Consider the following 20,951-nt stretch of genomic DNA (forward strand, 5'->3'; position numbering starts at 1 on the left):
ACGGTTAGATAGGAGAGCAGTGCGAGGAGGTACGGTTATGGGGATACGGTTAGATAGGAGAGCGGTGGGAGGAGGTACGGTTATGGGGATACGGTTAGATAGGAGAGCGGTGGGAGGAGGTACGGTTATGCTGATACGGTTAGATAGGAGAGCGGTGGGAGGAGGTACGGTTATGGGGATACGGTTAGATAGGAGAGCGGTGGGAGGGGGTACGGTTATGCTGATACGGTTAGATAGGAGAGCGGTGGGAGGAGGTACGGTTATGGGGATACGGTTAGATAGGAGAGCGGTGGGAGGAGGTATGGTTATGCTGATACGGTTAGATAGGAGAGCGGTGGGAGGAGGTACAGTTATGCTGATACGGTTAGATAGGAGAGCGGTGGGAGGAGGTACGGTTATGCTGATACGGTTAGATAGGGGAGCGGTGGGAGGAGGTACGGTTAGATAGGAGAGCGGTGGGAGAAGGTACGGTTATGGGGATACGGTTAGATAGGAGAGCGGTGGGAGGAGGTACGGTTATGCTGATACGGTTAGATAGGAGAGCAGTGGGAGGAGGTACGGTTATGGGGATACGGTTAGATAGGAGAGCGGTGGGAGGGGGTACGGTTATGGGGAGACGGTTAGATAGGAGAGCGGTGGGAGGAGGTACGGTTATGCTGATACGGTTAGATAGGAGAGCGGTGGGAGGAGGTACGGTTATGGGGAGACGGTTAGATAGGAGAGCGGTGGGAGGAGGTACGGTTATGCTGATACGGTTAGATAGGAGAGCGGTGGGAGGAGGTACGGTTATGCTGATACGGTTAGATAGGAGAGCGGTGGGAGGAGGTACGGTTATGCTGATACGGTTAGATAGGAGAGCAGTGGGAGGAGGTACGGTTATGGGGATACGGTTAGATAGGGGAGCGGTGGGAGGAGGTACGGTTATGGGGATACGGTTAGATAGGAGAGCGGTGGGAGGAGGTACGGTTATGCTGATACGGTTAGATAGGAGAGCGGTGGGAGGAGGTACGGTTATGCTGATACGGTTAGATAGGGGAGCGGTGGGAGGAGGTACGGTTATGGGGATACGGTTAGATAGGAGAGCGGTGGGAGGAGGTACGGTTATGCTGATACGGTTAGATAGGGGAGCGGTGGGAGGAGGTACGGTTATGGGGATACGGTTAGATAGGGGAGCGGTGGGAGGAGGTACGGTTATGCTGATACGGTCAGATTGGAGAGCAGTGGGAGGAGGCACGGTTATGCTGATACGGTTAGATAGGAGAGCAGTGGGAGGAGGTACGGTTATGCTGATACGGTTAGATAGGAGAGCGGTGGGAGGAGGTACGGTTATGCTGATACGGTTAGATAGGAGAGCGGTGGGAGGAGGTACGGTTATGCTGATACGGTTAGATAGGAGAGCAGTGGGAGGAGGTACGGTTATGGGGAGACGGTTAGATAGGAGAGCGGTGGGAGGAGGTACGGTTATGGGGATACGGTTAGATAGGAGAGCGGTGGGAGGAGGTACGGTTATGCTGATACGGTTAGATAGGAGAGCGGTGGGAGGAGGTACGGTTATGGGGATACGGTTAGATAGGAGAGCAGTGGGAGGAGGTACGGTTATGCTGATACGGTTAGATAGGAGAGCGGTGGGAGGAGGTACGGTTATGGGGATACGGTTAGATAGGAGAGCAGTGGGAGGAGGTACGGTTATGGGGATACGGTTAGATAGGGGAGCGGTGGGAGGAGGTACGGTTATGGGGATACGGTTAGATAGGAGAGCGGTGGGAGGAGGTACGGTTATGGGGATACGGTTAGATAGGAGAGCGGTGGGAGGAGGTACGGTTATGGGGATACGGTTTGATAGGAGAGCAGTGGGAGGAGGTACGGTTATGGGGATACGGTTAGATAGGGGAGCGGTGGGAGGAGGTACGGTTATGCTGATACGGTTAGATAGGAGAGCAGTGGGAGGGGGTACGGTTAGGCGGATCCGGTTAGATAGGAGAGCGGTGGGAGGAGGTACGGTTAGGCGGATCCGGTTAGATAGGGGAGCGGTGGGAGGAGGTACGGTTAGGCGGATCCGGTTAGATAGGAGAGCGGTGGGAGGAGGTACGGTTATGGGGATACGGTTAGATAGGAGAGCGGTGGGAGGAGGTACGGTTAGGCGGATCCGGTTAGATAGGAGAGCGGTGGGAGGAGGTACGGTTAGGCGGATCCGGTTAGATAGGAGAGTGGTGGGAGGAGGTACGGTTATGCTGATACGGTTAGATAGGAGAGCGGTGGGAGGAGGTACGGTTAGGCGGATCCGGTTAGATAGGAGCTCGGTGGGAGGAGGTACGGTTATGGGGATACGGTTAGATAGGAGAGCGGTGGGAGGAGGTACGGTTATGGGGATACAGTTAGATAGGAGAGCGGTGGGAGGAGGTACGGTTATGGGGATACGGTTAGATAGGAGAGCGGTGGGAGGAGGTACGGTTATGGGGATACGGTTAGATAGGAGCTCGGTGGGAGGAGGCACGGTTATGGGGATACGGTTAGATAGGAGAGCGGTGGGAGGAGGTACGGTTATGGGGATACGGTTAGGTAGGAGAGCGGTGGGAGGAGGTACGGTTAGGCGGATCCGGTTAGATAGGAGAGCGGTGGGAGGAGGTACGGTTAGGCGGATCCGGTTAGATAGGAGAGTGGTGGGAGGAGGTACGGTTATGCTGATACGGTTAGATAGGAGAGCGGTGGGAGGAGGTACGGTTAGGCGGATCCGGTTAGATAGGAGCTCGGTGGGAGGAGGTACGGTTATGGGGATACGGTTAGATAGGAGAGCGGTGGGAGGAGGTACGGTTATGGGGATACGGTTAGATAGGAGAGCGGTGGGAGGAGGTACGGTTATGGGGATACGGTTAGATAGGAGAGCGGTGGGAGGAGGTACGGTTATGGGGATACGGTTAGATAGGAGCTCGGTGGGAGGAGGCACGGTTATGGGGATACGGTTAGATAGGAGAGCGGTGGGAGGAGGTACGGTTATGGGGATACGGTTAGGTAGGAGAGCGGTGGGAGGAGGTACGGTTAGGCGGATCCGGTTAGATAGGAGAGCGGTGGGAGGAGGTACGGTTAGGCGGATCCGGTTAGATAGGAGAGCAGTCGGAGGAGGTACGGTTATTGGGATCCGGTTAGATAGGAGAGCGGTGGGAGGAGGTACGGTTAGGCGGATCCGGTTAGATAGGAGAGTGGTGGGAGGAGGTACGTGTGAGGCATAAACACCAATATCAGTTTGACGGGTAGATTGGTGCAATTGCGAATCTGACTCACCTTTTAATGAGTTCCACCGCCCATTCGTACAGCTGGTCAAAATAGTCAGAAGCGTGAGTCAATGCATACGACTTGTAACCTTGAAAAAGTAACTGCAGTTAGCAGCAGCCCAACACTGCTCTGTCCTCAAGCTATTCAGTCACAGCTGGCACAGATCATTTTAAGTGAAGGGTCCTAAAGGTGAAGCTTTTCTGTTACATTTTATCCCAAAGTAGAATAGGCCTGGATCAAGATCTCGCAGACAAAACCCAAGTGCCCGAGTCACCAGAGGGAATGTCAGAAACATACTGACCAGCTTCTCATCCCCTCTGGGTCAGTCAGGCTGGAGCACAGCCAAGTGTCGAATGGCCTTTGTGTAGAAGTCACCAGCTGCCCCTCGATTAGAGGATGATGGAGGATAAAAGGAACAGTGCAGCGAGAGCCGAGGCACGGACTATCGGGGAGGGGAGCCTGGTGGGGACCCGCTGCTCGAGCGCCGGGGACACGTTAAGTAGTGCAGTGCAGCGAATCTTCACCAAATCCAGAGGCGGAGCCCCTGAGGTGATGCCAGGATTCAGAAATTGACGTGGGGCAAGAGGAAGCAGTGAGGGGGGTGGCGGTGGGAGAGCTGGAGAATATGTTGTAGTAGCACTACAAATTAACACAATAGCGAGAGAGGATATCAGCACTGACAATGTGGAATCTGTGTGGGTAGAGCTGAGAAACACCAAGGGGCAAAAAACATTAGTGGATATTGTACACAAACCCCCAAACTGCAGTGATGATGATGGGAATGGCATTAAACAGGAAATTAGAGACACATGCAATAAAGGAACATCTGTAATTATGGGTGACGTTAATCTGCATAGAGATTGGGCAAATCAAATTAATAACAATATTGTAGAGGAGGAATTCCTGGAGTGTTTACGGGATGGTTTCATGGGCCAATCCATTGAGGAACCAACTAGAGAACAGGCCATCCTAGACTGGGTAATGAGAACTGGCAATCAAGTTGAGGGAGACCCGTTGGGGATGAGTGACCATAATATGATTGAATTCTTCATCAAGGTGGAGTGTGACATAGTTGATTCAGAGACTAGGGTCCTGAAGGGGCTGGTTTAGCTCACTTGGCTAAATCGCTGGCTTTTAAAGCAAACCAAGCAGGCCAGCAGCACGGTTCGATTCCCGTACCAGCCTCCCCGGACAGGCGCCGGAATGTGGCGACTAGGGGCTTTTCACAGTAACTTCATTGAAGCCTACTCGTGACAATAAGCGATTTTCATTTTTGAATCTTAATAATAATCTAAACAATGGCATGAGGTACGAGTTGGCTATCATCGATTGTGGAACTTTACTTAAAGAGATGACAGTGGACAGGCAATGGCAAACATTCAAAGAGCACATGAGGGAACTGCAACAATTGTTTATTCCTGTCTGGCTCAAAAATAAAATGGAAAAGTGGCCAAGCCATGGCTTACAAGAGAAATTAGAGATAGCATTAGATCCAAGGAAAAGGCATATAAATTGGCCAGGGAAAAACAGACCGAGGATTGGGAGCAGTTTCGAATTCAGCAAAGGAAGACCAAGGGATTATTAAGAAGGGGGAAGTAGAGTAAACTTGTGGAGATCATAAAAATGGACTGTAAAAGTTTCTCTAGATATGTGAAGAGAAACAGATTGGTGATTGCAAATGTAGGTCTCTTACAGTCAGAAACATAATGGGGAACAAAGAAATGGCTGACCAACTAAATGCATACTTTGGTTCTGTCTTCACCACGGAGGACATAAATAACGTACCAGTAATGTTGGGGAATACAGGGTTTAGTGAGAGGGAAGACTGAAGGAATTCAGTATTAGAAGGGAAATGGTGTTGGGGAAATTGATGGGATTGAAGGCTGATAAATCCCCAAGACCTTATAATCTACATCCCAGACTACTTAAGTAGCCCAAGAAATATTGAATGCATTGCTGGTCTATAGACTCTGGTACAGTTCCTACAGGTTGGAGGGTAGCTGATGCAACCCCACTATTTAAAAAGGGAGGTAAAGAGAAAACAGGGAATTATAGACCAGCCAGCCTGACGTCAGTAGTGGGGAAAATGCTAGAATCCATTATCAAACATTTTTAAAGCACAGCACTTAGAAAACAGTGGCAGGATCGGACAGAGTCAGACTGGATTTATGATAGGGAAATCAGGCCTGACAAATCTGCTGGAATTTTTTGAGGGAGTAACTATTAGAGTTGACGAAGGGGAACCAGTGGATGTGGTGTATTTGGACTTTCAGACTGCTTTCCACAAAGTCCTGCATAAGAGATTAGTGTGTAACATTAAAGCACATGGGATTGGGGATAGTGTATTGAGGTGGATAGAAAACTGGTTGGCAGATAGTAAACAAAGAGTAGGAATTAACAGGTCTTGTTCTAAATAGCAGACCGTGACTAGTGGGGTACCGCAGGGATCGGTGCTGGCAGTTATTCACAATGTATATGAATGATTCAAATGAGGGAACAAAATGTCATATTTCCAAATTTGCAGGTGACACCAAGTTGGGTGGGAGGGTGAGCTGTGAGGAGGACGTAGAGATCCTTCAGTGTGATTTGGACAGGCTGAGTGAGTGGGGAAATGAATGGCAGATGCAGTATAATCTGGATAAATGTGAGGTTATCCACTTCGGGAGCAAAAATAGAAAGGCAGATTATTATCTGAATGGCCGTAAATTAGGAGAGGGGAGTGTGCAGCGGGACCTGGGTGCCCTTGTACATCAGTCACTGAAGGTAAGCGTGCAGGTACAGCAGGCGGTAAAGAAGGCTAATGGTATGTTGGCCTTCATTGCGAGAGGATTCGAGTACAGGAGCAGGGATGTGTTGCTGCAATTATACAGGGCCTTGGTGAGGCCACACCTGGAGCATTGTGAGCAGTTTTGGTCTCCTTACCTGAGGAAGGATGTTCTTGCTATGGAGGGAGTGCAGCAAAGGTTTCCCAGGCTGATTCCTGGGATAGTGGGAATGACGTATGAGGAGAGATTTAGCCGGTCAGGAATATTGACTGGAGTTCAGAAAACTGAGGTGGGGAATCTCATAGAAACCTATAAAATTCTAACAGGACTAACAGGGTAGGTGCAAGAAGGATGATCTTGGATGGTGGGGGTTACATTCTGAGGATAGGGGTAGAACATTTAGGACAGAGATAAGAAGAAATGTCTTCACCCAGAGAATGGTGAGCCTGTGGAATTCGTTACCACAGGAAGTAGTTGAGGCCAAAACATTGTACGTTTTCAAGAACAGTTAGATATAGCACTCAGGGTGAAGGGGGTCAAAGGTTATGGGGGGAGCGAGAGCCGTCTCAGACTATTGAGTTGGAGGATCAGCCATGATCATAATGAATGGCAGAGCAGACTTGAAGGGCTGAATGGCCTCCTCCTGCTCCTATTTTCTCTGAGAAATGACGTAGGATCAAACTGTTACAAATCAATACAATAAACAAAGGGTCCCTGACATTCAATAATAATAATCCTTATTCTCACAAGTAGGCTTACATTAACACTGCAATGAAGTTACTGTGAAAAGCCCTTAGTTGCCACATTCCGGCACCTGTTCGGATACACAGAGGGAGAATTCAGAATGTCCAATTCACCTAACAGCACGTCTTTCAGGACTTGTGGGAGGAAACCGGAGCACCTGGAGGAAACCCACGCAGACACGGGGAGAACGTGCAGACTCCGCACAGACAGTGACCCAAGCCGGGAATCGAACCTGGGAGTCTGGCGCTGTGAAGCGACAGTGCTAACCACTGTGGTATCGTGCCACAATATGAAGACATGGCTGGATTGGCCTGGATCTGTGCCCATTCAATTACGTACCTAACCATTCCACCATATTCCTAATGCCCCGGAAATATTTTTCCTCCTCTTTTTCTGGGTTTGTATCATCGTAGCGAAGGAAGCAGATTCCATCATTTGCCTGTAATTAATTGTAAACTCAGTAAATACAACTTGGAATTATAGAGCAACATACGAACATACAAATTAGGAACAGGAGGAGGCGGCCACTCTGCCCCTCCAGCCTGCTCCACCATTCAATAAGATCACAGATGATCTAATTCTAACTGTAACTTCACATTCCTGCTTATTCCTGATAAACCTGCTCATCAGGAATCTATCCAGTTCTACCAAAATAAGAGTTTCAGAGATGCACAGCCCTCGAGAGGAAATTTGGACTGCGGGAGGAAACCGGAGCACCCAGAGGAAACCCACGCAGACAGGGACGAGCAAACTCCACACAGAGAGTGACCAAGGTCGGAATCGAACCTGGGTCCCTGGCGCTGTGAGGAGGGAGCGCTCTTCTCCCCGTGTCTGCGTGAGTTTCCTCCGGGTGCTCCGGTTTCCTCCACAGTCCAAAGATGTTCAGGTTGGGTGGACTGGCCAGGATAAATTGGCCGTAGCTGGGGTTACAGGGATAGTGTGGGGTTTAGGACTACCCAGGATGCTCTTTCAGATGGCCACTGCAGACTCGATGGGCTGAATGGCCTCCTTCCGCACTGTAGGATTCTATGGATAACTCCACTTTTCTACCCTATCGCCATAATGCTCGATTCCCTTACTGATTAAAAATCTTTCTATCTTAACTTTGAATATACTTAACGACCCAGCCACGACAGCTCTCTGCGGTAACGGCCCGGCCTCTACAGCTCTCTGCGGTAACGGCCCGGCCCCTACAGCTCTCTGCGGTAACGGCCCGGCCTCTACAGCTCTCTGCGGTAACGGCCCGGCCTCTACAGCTCTCTGCGGTAACGGCCCGGCCCCTACAGCTCTCTGCGGTAACGGCCCGGCCCCTACAGCTCTCTGCGGTAACGGCCCGGCCCCTACAGCTCTCTGCGGTAACGGCCCGGCCTCTACAGCTCTCTGCGGTAACGGCCCAGCCACGACAGCTCTCTGCGGTAACGGCCCAGCCTCTACAGCTCTCTGCGGTAACAGCCCGGCCCCTACAGCTCTCTGCGGTAACGGCCCGGCCTCTACAGCTCTCTGCGGTAACGGCCCGGCCTCTACAGCTCTCTGCGGTAACGGCCCGGCCCCTACAGCTCTCTGCTGTAACGGCCCGGCCCCTACAGCTCTCTGCGGTAACGGCCCGGCCCCTACAGCTCTCTGCGGTAACGACACAGCCTCTACAGCTCTCTGCGGTAACGGCCCGGCCTCTACAGCTCTCTGCTGTAACGGCCCGGCCCCTACAGCTCTCTGCGGTAACGGCCCGGCCCCTACAGCACTCTGCGGTAATGGCCCGGCCCCTACAGCTCTCTGCGGTAACGGCCCGGCCCCTACAGCTCTCTGCGGTAAAGGCCCGGCCTCTACAGCTCTCTGCGGTAACGACCCGGCCTCTACAGCTCTCTGCAGTAATGGCCCGGCCCCTACAGCTCTCTGCGGTAACGGCCCGGCCTCTACAGCTCTCTGCGGTAACGGCCCGGCCCCTACAGCTCTCTGCGGTAACGGCCCGGCCTCTACAGCTCTCTGCGGTAAAGAATTTTACAGATTCACGAACCCCTTAGAGAAGAAATTCCTCCTCATCTGTCTTAAATGGGAGATTATGCCCTCTGGTCCTAGACTCACCTACAAGAACATCCTTTCAGCACCGACCCCGTCAAACCCTCCGAGAATCCGACATGTCTCAATAAGGTCGCCTCTCATTCTTCCAAACTCCAATGAGAACAGGCCCGACCTACTCAACCCCTCCTCATGAGAAAATCCCTCCATGCCCGGGATCAACCCAGTGAACCTTCTCTGGACGGCCGCCAATGTCCATTATCTTTCCTTGGATAAGGGAACCAAACTGTTCACAGTATTCCAGCTGTGGTCTAACTCGTGCCTTGTATAGTTATAGCAGCACTTCCCTATTTGTATACTCCATTCCCTTTGAAATAAAGGCTAACATTCCATTTGCCTTCCCAATAATCTGCTGAATTTACAGGTTAACTCTTTGTGATTTATGCACAAGGGCCCTGATGGAACCATCAATTCGCTAGACACGTGCTTTCAGATATGAACAGTGGTTTTAATCTACTTACTACAGAGCCAGCCTGTTACCCGTTGAACTCTTGATGAACTGCAGGCTGGCTCTGGACAAGGGTATTTATACAGTAGTCCGGGGGGGGGGGGGGGGGGTCGTGGGCGGAGCCAAGGGTGGAGCCCTGTACAAACTCCTGAACATTCCCAGAGCTACTCCGCCTAGTGGTCAGATAACGTTACTGCGCTTACCATGGTATTGATAAATACAGTGTGAATTACTAAGTTACATTCACCACAGGCCTCAGATCCCTCTGTGCTGCAGCTTTCTGCAGTCTGTCTCCATTTAAATAACATTCAGCTCCTTCATTCTTCCCAACAAAGTGCAGAACTTCACAGTTTCCGACATTATATTCCATCTGCCAAGTTTTTGCCCACTCACCTGACCTGTCTATATCCCTCAGTGGATTGTGTGTGTCATCCCGACCACTTGACTTCCCACCTATTTTTGTGTTATCCACAAACTTGGCAACAGTAAATTCACTTCCCTGGACCAGGTCATTAATATATATTGTGAGTAATTGTAGCCCCAGCACTGATCCCTGTGACACTCCACTAGTAAGAAGCTCCCATCCTGAAAATGCTCCGCTTCTCCCAATTCTCTGTTGTCTATCAGTTAGCCAATCCTCAATCCGTGTTACTTTACTACCCCAACGCCATGGCCTTCTGTACTGTAGGGATTCTATGATTAGGAATCACTGCACCACACAAAGGGTGGCTGAGGTTTGGAACTCTCCCCCTCAAACAGCAGTTGAAGCGAGATCAGTTGTTTACTTTAAATCTGAGATAGACATATTTCTGTTAAGTAAAGATATTAAGGGATATGGGACAAAGGCGGGTATATGGAATTAGCCCACAAATCGGCCACAATCTCACTGAATGGCGGGTCAGACTCGAGGGGCTGAATGGGCAGCTCTTGTTCTTATGAACATTATGGTGGGGGGTGGGGGGGGGGGGGGGGGGGGGGGACACATGCGCCTGTGACTGCCCCGAGAGAATCCAGACCATTTAATTTGCAGCGAAACACAACACACTGCTGAGCAGAATAACACCTCCGGGGGAAAGCTCACCTTAGCATAGCCGAAGTTGAAGTTGATGGCCTTCGCATGGCCAATGTGGAGAATACCGTTGGGTTCTGGTGGGAACCTTGTTCGCACCTGAGCAAAGAACAGGGAATTTAAAGGAACAATAACTAACCGGTGGAATCAAATGTCATAACCACGATTCTGAACGTCTCTGTGTTTGTGATCACATAGGAAGAGACAGAACGCGGTTAAACCTTTGCCTTGCTGTGTATATGGGAGGACAGATCTCTCAGCTGGGCCGGGGCCATGGGGAGGGGCCCCTCTGTGGCAGGGGGTGGGCCGGGGCCCCTCTGTGGCAGGGGGTGGGCCGGGGCCCCTCTGTGGCAGGGGGTGGGCCGGGGCCCCTCTGTGGCAGGGGGTGGGCCGGGGCCCCTCTGTGGCAGGGGGTGGGCCGGGGCCCCTCTGTGGCAGGGGGTGGGCCGGGGCCCCTCTGTGGCAGGGGGTGGGCCGGGGCCCCTCTGTGGCAGGGGGTGGGCCGGGGCCCCTCTGTGGCAGGGGGTGGGCCGGGGCCCCTCTGTGGCAGGGGGTGGGCCGGGGCCCCTCTGTGGCAGGGGGTGGGCCGGGGCCCCTCTGTGGCAGGGGGTGGGCCGGGGCCCCTCTGTGGCAGGGGGTGGGCCGGGGCCCCTCTGTGGCAGGGGGTGGGCCGGGGCCCCTCTGTGGCAGGGGGTGGGCCGGGGCTATGGGGAGGGGCCCCTCTGTGGCAGGGGGTGGGCCGGGGCCATGGGGAGGGGTCCCTCTGTGGCAGGGGGTGGGCCGGGGCCATGGGGAGGGGCCCCTCTGTGGCAGGGGGTGGGCCGGGGCCATGGGGAGGGGCCCCTCTGTGGCAGGGGGTGGGCCGGGGCCATGGGGAGGGGCCCCTCTGTGGCACGGGGTGGGCTGGGGCCATGGGGAGGGGCCCCTCTGTGGCAGGGGTGGGCCGGGGCCCCTCTGTGGCAGGGGGTGGGCCGGGGCCATGGGGAGGTGCCCCTCTGTGGCAGGGGGTGGGCTGGGGCCATGGGGAGGGGCCCCTCTGTGGCAGGGGGTATGCCGGGGCCATGGGGCCGGGGCCCCTTTGTGGCAGGAGGGGTGAGCCGGGGCCCCTCTGTGGCAGGGGGTGGGCCGGGGCCATGGGGAGGGGCCCCTCTGTGGCAGGAGGGGTGGGCCGGGGCCATGGGGAGGGGCCCCTCTGTGGCAGGAGGGGTGGGGCGGGGACCCCAACCGATCCACATGCTTTTCCTCTGTAGTATAAATTTTGCTGTTGTGGTTGTTCTAAGTATCTTTATTTCAGCAATAACCAATTTCTTTTGCACAAGACAACTGAATCTATTTTTGTTGCAGATTCTGAATTGTTTTTGTTAGCTGTTTCTAGCCAGAACCTTTAGTCTAGTTACCCAGTCTACTACAGCCAGTTGTCTCCCGTACATATGGACATGGCTTGAGGTTTAAGACTGTTGTTTGTGATTGGATTGTGCTGTGGTATGACGTCATTGCTGCCTCACAGCTCCAGGGTCCCAGGTTAGATTCCCGGCTTGGGTCACTGTCTGTGTGGAGTCTGCACGTCCTCCCCGTGTCTGCGTGGGTTTCCTCCGGGTGCTCCGGTTTCCTCCCACAGTCCAAAGATGTGCGGGTTAGGGTGGATTGGTCAAGTCAATGCCCGGGGTTATAGTAATAGGGCAGGGGAGTGGGCCAGGGTGCTCTTTCAGAGGGTCGGTACAGATCCGATGGGTTGAAAGGCCTCATTCTGCACTGTAGGGATTCTATGGGTTTAATATGGAATTCATTTATATTATTAGCAGGTTTATTTTAAATATTGAGATTACTAAAATTATCCCTGCTGCATATAACATTACTAACTTTTACCTAGTTGATTTTACACCATACTGATCCAGCAAACATTTTACAAACTCACTTCCTCAATCATCATCAATTTGTCTGGTCTGGTCCTCAACTCAAACTTCATGGAGTGCAGAAAGATACAGAGCAGCTGTGAACCAATCCCGAGTGAGGGACTGGCTAAGGGGAGGGGCACAGACAGACTCGGGTTGAGGGACTACCTGAGGGGTGAGGGGCACAGACAGACTCGGGGGGGAGGGGCACAGACAGACTCGGGGGGTGGAGAGGCACAGACAGACTCGGGGGGTGGAGGGGGAGGGGCACAGACAGACTCGGGGGTGAAGGGGGAGGGGCACGGACAGACTCGGGGGTGGAGGGGGAGGGGCACGGACAGACTCGGGGGGTGGAGGGGGAGGGGCACGGACAGACTCGGGGGGGTGGAGGGGCACGGACAGACTCGGGGGTGGAGGGGCACGGACAGACTCGGGGGGTGGAGGGGCACAGACAGACTCGGGGGGTGGAGGGGCACAGACAGACTCGGGGGGTGAGGGGCACAGACAGACTCGGGGGGGGGAGGGGCACAGACAGACTCGGGGGGTGAGGGGCACAGACAGACTCGGGGGGTGGAGGGGCACAGACAGACTCGGGGGGTGGAGGGGCACAGACAGACTCGGGGGGTGGAGGGGCACAGACAGGCTCGGGGGTGGAGGGGCACAGACAGACTCGGGGGTGGAGGGGCACAGACAGACTCGGGGGGGGAGGGGCACAGACAGACTCGGGGGTGGAGGGGCACAGACAGACTCGGGGGTGGAGGGGCACAGACAGACTCGGGGGGTGGAGGGGCACGGACAGACTCGGGGGGTGGAGGGGCACAGACAGACTCGGGGGGGGTGAGGGGCACAGACAGACGGGGGGGGTGAGGGGCACAGACAGACTCGGGGGGGGTGAGGGGGAGGGGCACAGACAGACTGGGGGGGGGTGAGGGGCACAGACAGACTCGGGGGAGGGGGGGAAGAGGGGCACGGACCGACTCGGGGGGGGGGGGGGGGGGTGAGGGGCACAGACAGACTCGGGGGGGGGGGGAGGGGCACAGACAGACTCGGGGGGGGGGGGGGGAAGAGGGGCACAGACAGACTCGGGGGGGGGGGGGAAGAGGGGCACAGACAGACTCGGGGGGGGGGTGGGGGGAGGGGGGAAGAGGGGCACGGACCGACTCGGGAGGGGTGAGGGGCACAGACAGACTCGGGGGGGTGAGGGGCACAGACAGACTCGGGGGGGGGGGGGTGTGAGGGGCACAGACAGACTCGGGGGGGTGAGGGGCACAGACAGACTCGGGGGGGGGGGGGGAGAGGGGCACAGACAGACTCGGGGGGGGGGGGGAGAGGGGCACAGACAGACTCGGGGGGGGGGGGGGGCACAGACAGACTCGGGGGGGGGGGGGAAGAGGGGCACAGACAGACTCGGGGGGGGGGGGAAGAGGGGCCCAGACAGACTCGGGGGCGGGGGGGGGGGGAGGGGGGAAGAGGGGCACGGACCGACTCAGGAGGGGTGAGGGGCACAGACAGACGCGGGGGGGTGAGGGGCACAGACAGACTCGGGGGGGGGGGGGAAGAGGGGCACAGACAGACTCGGGGGGGGGGGGGGGAGGGGCACAGACAGACCCGGGGGGGGGGGGGGGGGGGGGGGGGGATGAGGGGAACTAACATGAGCCACGTCTGGTGTTGAGTGGCAGCAGCTTACCTGCCCTCCTGTAATTTCCAGATGTTTCTGCAACAGGTCCATGGTGTTCGCAGTGACAACGTAACCATCAGTTTTAAAATTTTCACCTATAATTGAAAGAAAAATAAATCACATTTAAAAAAAATTAATTGATGTGATGTGGGCGTTGCTGGTTAGGCCAGCATGTGTTGCCCATCCCTAGTTGCCCTTCAGAAGCTGATGGTGAGCTGCCTTTTTGAACCACTGCAGTCCCTGAGGTGTAGGTACACCCACAGTGCTGTTAGGGCTGGAAGGGAGGGAGTTCCAGGATGTTGCCCCAGTGACAGTGAAGGAACGGTGATATATTTCCAAGTCAGGATGGTGAGTGACTTGGAGGGGAACCTCCAGGTGGTGGGGTTCCCAGGTATCTGCTGCTCTTGACCTTCTAGATGGTAGGGGTCATGGGTTTGGAAGGTGTTGTCTAAGGAGCCTTGGTGAGTTCCTGCAGTGCATCTTGTAGATGGTGCACACGATTAAATTCTAACCCTATAACTGTTTGACCTCCCTAAATGCATGACCTCACACTTCTTGGCGTTAAAGTGGCAGATGGAATTTATCACCCACTGCACCAATCCATCAATATAGTTTTGGAGATTATAGCTATCCTGTACGCTGTCCACCAATTGGCCAATCTTTGTGTCATTGGCAGATTTCCCAATTGTGCTCCCCACATTCACGTCCAAATTGTTAATATTTAACAGTCAGGGTCCTGTGGAACACCACTTGAAACAACTTTCCAATTCCAAGGGCAGCCATCGACCATGGCCCTTTGTTTCCTGTTACTGAGCCAACTTTTTATCCAGTTTGCCACATTTACTTTTTTCACCAATCATGTGGGACTTTGTCAAACGCCTTGCTAAAATCCACATACACCACATCCACTGCACTACCTCCATCAATCCGTCTTGTCACTTCCTCAAAGAATTCGATCAAATTTGTGAGGCAAGATCTTGGTTTAACAAATCCATTCTGACTATCCCTGACTTTCTATGTGATAGTTAATCCCATCTCTCAATTGATTCTATGAATTTACCCACCACTGATGCAAGACTAACTGGCCTATAATTGTTCGGCATGCCCTTCCGATCCCTTTTTAAACAATGGAACCACGTTTTCTTTTTTCCAGTCCTCCGGTACCTCCCCTGTGTCCAGTGATGATTGGAAAATCATCCTCGGAGCATCTGCTATCTCCGCCCGGACCTCCTTCAGTAGCCTCGGAAACAATCCATCTGGCCCTGGCGACTTGTCAACTTTCAAGGACTCCCGAGTACTTTCTCTCCCTTTATGATTATCCCATCCAATATCTGAGTGTTTCTCCTGGATGGTTATATCTGCATCAGCCATTTCCTTTGTAAACACAGAGACAAAAACATTAATTTAAAACCCAAAGCCTCTGCAGCTGGACACAAGTTCCCCTCTTCATCTTTGATCGGTCCACCTTTTCCTTTACTAACTTGTTACCATTGATATATTGGTAAAATATCTTTGGGTTTTCTTTAACTTCACTTGCTAATCTTTTTTCATGGCCTCTCTTTGATTTCCTTTTTGACTTTGTCCCTGCATTTCCTACACTGCTTAGTTCTTTGTGCCTATTTTATTTCATTGTTATACAGGAGCTAGGTATTAACCAGAATTCACTGGTGTTCCTAGAAAACATCTCGAGGACAAATAGCACATTAAGAAAATTAAATCTGGATAAATGCATAATTAAGTTTCTCTGCTTCGTGACCCACAATGCTAAAATTCCTCATGGATATTCGCGCGCAGCTGGTATATTTCTGATGGGTAAGGGGAAATGTCATCGAACAAAGAACAAATCCTTTAATTGGGAAGCTAAGAAAGTAAAAGGGGCTGTTAAACACTGGCTTTGAGGAGGCAGAGGATATGGGATTCGGTTTGTCAAATACTTTGCAAGGTGGGTTTTAGATTGTATGATGAATGTTAGGTAAATAATCACTCCTTGAAGAATAATACGCAGTGTGAGAGAAGAGCAGAGGGGTTGGTGGTATCGTCACTGGTTAGTCAGAGACCCAGGGTAATGTCCTGGGTACCAGAATCCCAGCAATTTGAATTCAATAAAAGTCTGGAATTGAAGTCTAATGATGACATTGTCAAAAAACCCCATTTGGTTCACTAATGTCCTTTAAGGAAGGAAATCTGAAGTCCTTACCCGGTCTGGCCTACATGTGACTCCAGACCCACAGCAATGTGGGTGACTCTTAAAATGCCCTCTGAAATGGCCGAGTTACTCAGTTCAAGGGTAATTAAGATGGACAATAATTGCAGGCATACAGCCCATGAATGAACACAGACTGACCCTGGTTGAAACAGATGCTGGGTAAGAAGTCTTACAACACCAGGTTAAAGTCCAACAGGTTTGTTTCAAACACGAGCTTTCGGAGCACGGCTCCTTCTTCAGGTGAGCTCCGTGCTCCGAAAGCTCGTGTATCAAACAAACCTGTTGGACTTTAACCTGGTGTTGTAAGACTTCTTACTGTGCTCACCCCAGTCCAACGCCGGCATCTCCACATCAAAACAGATGCTGGACAGCATTTAAATCTCAAAAATTTAAATCCTAACTGTTGGGAGTATTTTACAAACTGTTAGGGATCGGGGGGGGGGGGGGGGGGGGCATCGCGCGATGCTTTGCACAGAATGAAGGGGTTCATGTCCAAATGCAGCAAGACATGGACAATATCCAGGTTTGGGCTGACAAATAGAAAGTTACATTCACGCTACACAAGTGCCAGGCAATGTCCATCTCCCGACAAGAGAGGATCTAACCATCACCCCTTGACATTCAATGGCATTCCCATCACTGAATCCCCCACAATCAACATCCTGGGGGTTACCATTGACCAGAAACTGAACTGGACCCAGCCACATTAATACTGTGGCTACCAGGGCAGGTCAAAGGCTGGGAATCCTACAGCGAGTAACTCACCTCCTGGTCCCCCAAAGCGTATCCACCATCTACAAGGCACAAGTCAGGAGTGTGATTGAATAATAGAAGGACAAAGGCAGCAGATACCTGGGAACCCCACCATCTGGAGGTTCCTCTCCAAGTCTTCCTGAATGGAAATATATCGCTGTTCCTTCACTGTCGCTGAGGCAACTTCCTGGAACTCCTTCCCTAACAGCATAGTGGGTATACCTACACCTCAGGGACTGCAGTGGTTCAAGGAGGCAGCTCACCCCCACCTTCTGAAGGGCAACTAGGAATGGGCAATAAATGCTGGCCTCAGGGCGGCATGTGGCACAGTGGATAGCACTGGGACTGCGGTGCTGAGGACCCGGGTTCGAATCCCGGCCCTGGCTCACTGACCGTGTGGAGTTTGCACATTCTCCCCGTGTCTGTGTGGGTTTCACCCCCACAACTCAAAGCTGTGCAGGGTAGGTGGAGCGGCCACGCTAAATTGCCCCTTAAGTGGAAAAATTAAAATAATTGGGTACTTTAAATTTAAAAAAATAAATAAATACTGGCCTCTCCAGCAATGTCCACATCCCATAAATTAATTTAAAAAAGAATATGGATCTTTCAAACTTTTCAATTTTTATTTAAAGAGAGAGAACGGAATGATAATGTTATGTAGGCGATAGGCATTAACTGGAGATTCACGTGTTTCTATCAATAAGAACAGACTGAAACCGAGGCGGTTCTGTGTCTGTAACATGTAGAAATGACCAGCGTACAGATAGGTTCCAGTTCGATCTGTCACCACCTGGCTGGAATAGAACAGATACCACCACTCACCAGGCTTATGAAACTTAATTGCCTCGCCACGAAGCTGATCCATGAGACAGGCAGATTCCACCTTCAGCTCACCTGCAAGTAACAGAAGAGGGAAAACAAATATTTACACTTCAGGCCAGTTTCGTCTGTAATAAAGTTACTGAGAGCGGAAGAGTCCATCCAGTCCCTCAAGCCTGTTCAATGTATGAACTAGATCAGGACCGATCTGTATTCTAACTCCATTTATCCATCTTGGTTCCGTAACCTTTCAGCTCTGTACCCAATAAAAATCCATCAACCCGGGTTTTGGAATTGCTATTTGACCCCCCCCCCCCCCCAGCAGTACTTTTGGGGGGGGGGGGGGGGGGGTGGCGGAGGAGTTGGGGATAGAGTTCCAGAATTCTGGTGCCCTTTGTGTGAAGGAGTGCTTCCAGATATCACCCCTGACTGGCTCAGTCTCATTTTAGATCCCATTCCCCCTTGTTCTGGACTTCCCCCATCAGAAGCAATAGTCTTGCTTTCTACCCTATTGAGTAATTTCATCGTCTGAGATCACAAACACTGCATGCATTCCATTAAAAAGATGAAGCGTTTCTATTTCTGTTGATTATTCACTTATACTGTACAGTTAAAATCATATTTCCGGTTTCCTTTCAGTAGCTGATGAAGTTTTTCAGAAGGGACAGGAGTTTCTAGATTTTCATAGAACCCCAACTGTGCAGGAGGCCATTCGGCCCATCAGGTTCACACCAACCTGCTGAAAGAACAACCTCTCCTACACCCACTCTCCACCCTGTCCCCACCTAACCTTTGGACACTAAGGGGCAATTTACAATAGTCAATCTACCTAATCTGTGCAATTTCGAGACACAATTGGCTACAACATCTATTCTAAACCACACCCACTAAATACTAACCTAGCCAGTCACACCCACACCCTGTAAATATCGACCTCGCCAGCCACACCCACACCCAGTAAATATCGACCTCGCCAGACACCCACACCTCCTAAATACTGGCCTAGCCAGAAAGCCCAGCCTATAAATGAATTTATAAAAAGCAACAATGAAGGGGTGGGTAGTAAAGATCAATTGGAGAGTTGCCAATCAAACTCACTACCTTGCCCTGATTAGATTTCGCTTCATTTACAACCTGCTTTCTTCGGACATTGTTTGTCCCATTTCTTCCCAGGGGAATGTGGACTCCATTCACTCGAGTGGGCTCGAATCATCTTTGTCCGTGGTTTGATGCTTCACAAATTGAAGCTTCATTACCTTTTGTTTGCTGTTTTCCTTTCCAATTGTTTCACAAGCTGATGAATCTTTCCATTCAGTTCAATGGTTCTCAGCATGTCTGAGACATCCAGTACTTTCCCTTCTTCTAGTTCCTTGCAGTCCAGTGTCAGATTGCCATTTCCAATCTGTTTCTTTCTCTGCAGCAGAACAGACTCCTGTCCTTTACTTTGGTTTCAGTCTTGGATAGATCTGTTGTCTCCGGTGAAGTCTGTTCTGTAATTGTGTTCTGTATGGCTTCATTCCCTGCTCAGTGTTTGGAAAGATCTATGGCTTTTCCTTTCACTGCCTCGGTTTTCATTCATCTGATTCTTCAGCCTGTTCCTTGCAGCTTCCTCCAGAGTCTTCTCTGCCAACTGGTTCTTCACTTGTTCAGACTGATGATAAAATAATTTTGCGTCTCCCCGTAATTTTCCAGAGGAATAAAATTTGTCCCGAGTAATTTTTGTAACACAACAGATTTACCTTTTCTGTGAAGCTCATGTCAAGTTTTTCAGCAATTCCACAGGGTCTCATCGAGTTTCTGCTGTTCGAGACAGTCTTCATTTGCTGAATGCTTACAAATCCCTTTTGCATTTGGTCTTGAAAAACAAATCAACTGTCCTTACAACTGTTTTCTTGTTTACTGGCCTCTTGTTAATTCACTCTGGACTTCATCAAGTGTATCATTCTGGTGCCACTGATACTTAGGAAATTGTGTCAGAATTAACGTTCAACATTCTTTTAGCTCATGTTTTTCCATGGCTACATATCGATTCTTCACAGAGTCTTTCAGGGTCACAACTACGCAGAGTGCCTTTTTCTGCCTTGCCATACATCTGGCCGAGTTCCCCCAGCGCCTGCTTTGATTTTCCAAATGTGGAATTGAGGGTCGTTGTTTCCGTTTTGCTACCTTTGTGCCATCTATGAAATTTGTTTTCTCCGATCTCGAACAGCTTTGTTTATTGAAGACTTTGGTTTATTGTGCAATTTCAAAAGTATATACTGTACTCAGCTTGAATCTTTTTCAGCTCCGATGCAATCATTCCCCTCCGTGGAGACCCTCGGCCGTCCTGGAAGCTTATTGGGGGAGGGTACCTAGACCTTAGTCTTGGATCTGTGCACTCCATAACTTGGGGGTTCGTGGGCTTTTTTAAAACAGGTTGAGCCAGTTAACTCTGCAGAAGCCATTTTTCTTTAACAAGAAGCCTGGGGAACCAACTGAAAAGAGATTCATTTTCTAAACACTGCCGGTTTCTTTCCTTGTTTTGCTCTCAACGCCATTTCAAAAAAATATTTAGCAATTTTTAGCAGTAATTCATTTTTCTAAAAATGTTACTTTTCTTGGCTGAAATGGGCTCCCTTTCTTCAAACCCAATGATCTTTTCCCCCAATTAAGGGGCAATTTTAGCATGGCCAATCCACCTATCCTGCACATCTTGTTGGGTTGTGGGGGTGAGACCCACGCAGACACAGGGAGAATGTACAAACTCCACACAGACAGTGACCCCGGGCCGTGCTGCCCTTCCCTGCCTGTCAATACTCCCAAGGGTTCTGACATTTACCGCACCATCCCCACCTGTATTAGACCTTCCAAAATGCATTCTCTCACATTTCCCGGATTAAACTCCATCTGCCATTTCTCCGCCCATGTCTCCACAACCAATCTAAATCCTGCTGTATCCTCTAACAATCCTCTTCACTATCCGCAACTCCACCAATCTTTGTGTCATCCGCAAACTTACTGATCAGAGCAGCGACATTTTCCTCCAAATCATTTATATATACTGCTGCTTATGTTGTTTGGTATGCAAGTAATCCGGTGTAGCTTCAGGAGGTTGGAACCTCTTTGAAATCCTTGTCTGACCCTTATTTCCCTTTTTATATCCCGTTATGCTAGATTCCACAATTCTGCAGACTTTGGTTATAAACTGGTACAAGGTGCTGTTTGAACTGGTCCAAGGACTCCCCTCACTGCAGT

At 51.4% G+C, this 20,951-nt stretch overlaps 1 protein-coding gene across 1 annotated transcript in view; it reads right to left on the reverse strand.

The window, feature by feature from the left end:
• The window catches only part of qars1 (glutaminyl-tRNA synthetase 1), a 101,320-nt gene that overhangs the window by 44,675 nt on the left and 35,694 nt on the right, over positions 1 to 20,951 (reverse strand). The window contains exons 9-13 of the mRNA XM_038812003.1: positions 17,721 to 17,792; positions 13,949 to 14,034; positions 10,382 to 10,468; positions 7,119 to 7,218; positions 3,280 to 3,358 (exon numbers count right to left, since the gene is read on the reverse strand). Of these exons, the coding sequence (XP_038667931.1) occupies positions 3,280 to 3,358; positions 7,119 to 7,218; positions 10,382 to 10,468; positions 13,949 to 14,034; positions 17,721 to 17,792 (424 nt within the window). The remainder of the gene's footprint in view (positions 1 to 3,279; positions 3,359 to 7,118; positions 7,219 to 10,381; positions 10,469 to 13,948; positions 14,035 to 17,720; positions 17,793 to 20,951) is intronic.

The sequence above is a fragment of the Scyliorhinus canicula genome, chromosome 11 (assembly GCF_902713615.1).
Source record: "Scyliorhinus canicula chromosome 11, sScyCan1.1, whole genome shotgun sequence".
Lineage (NCBI taxonomy): Eukaryota > Metazoa > Chordata > Chondrichthyes > Carcharhiniformes > Scyliorhinidae > Scyliorhinus > Scyliorhinus canicula.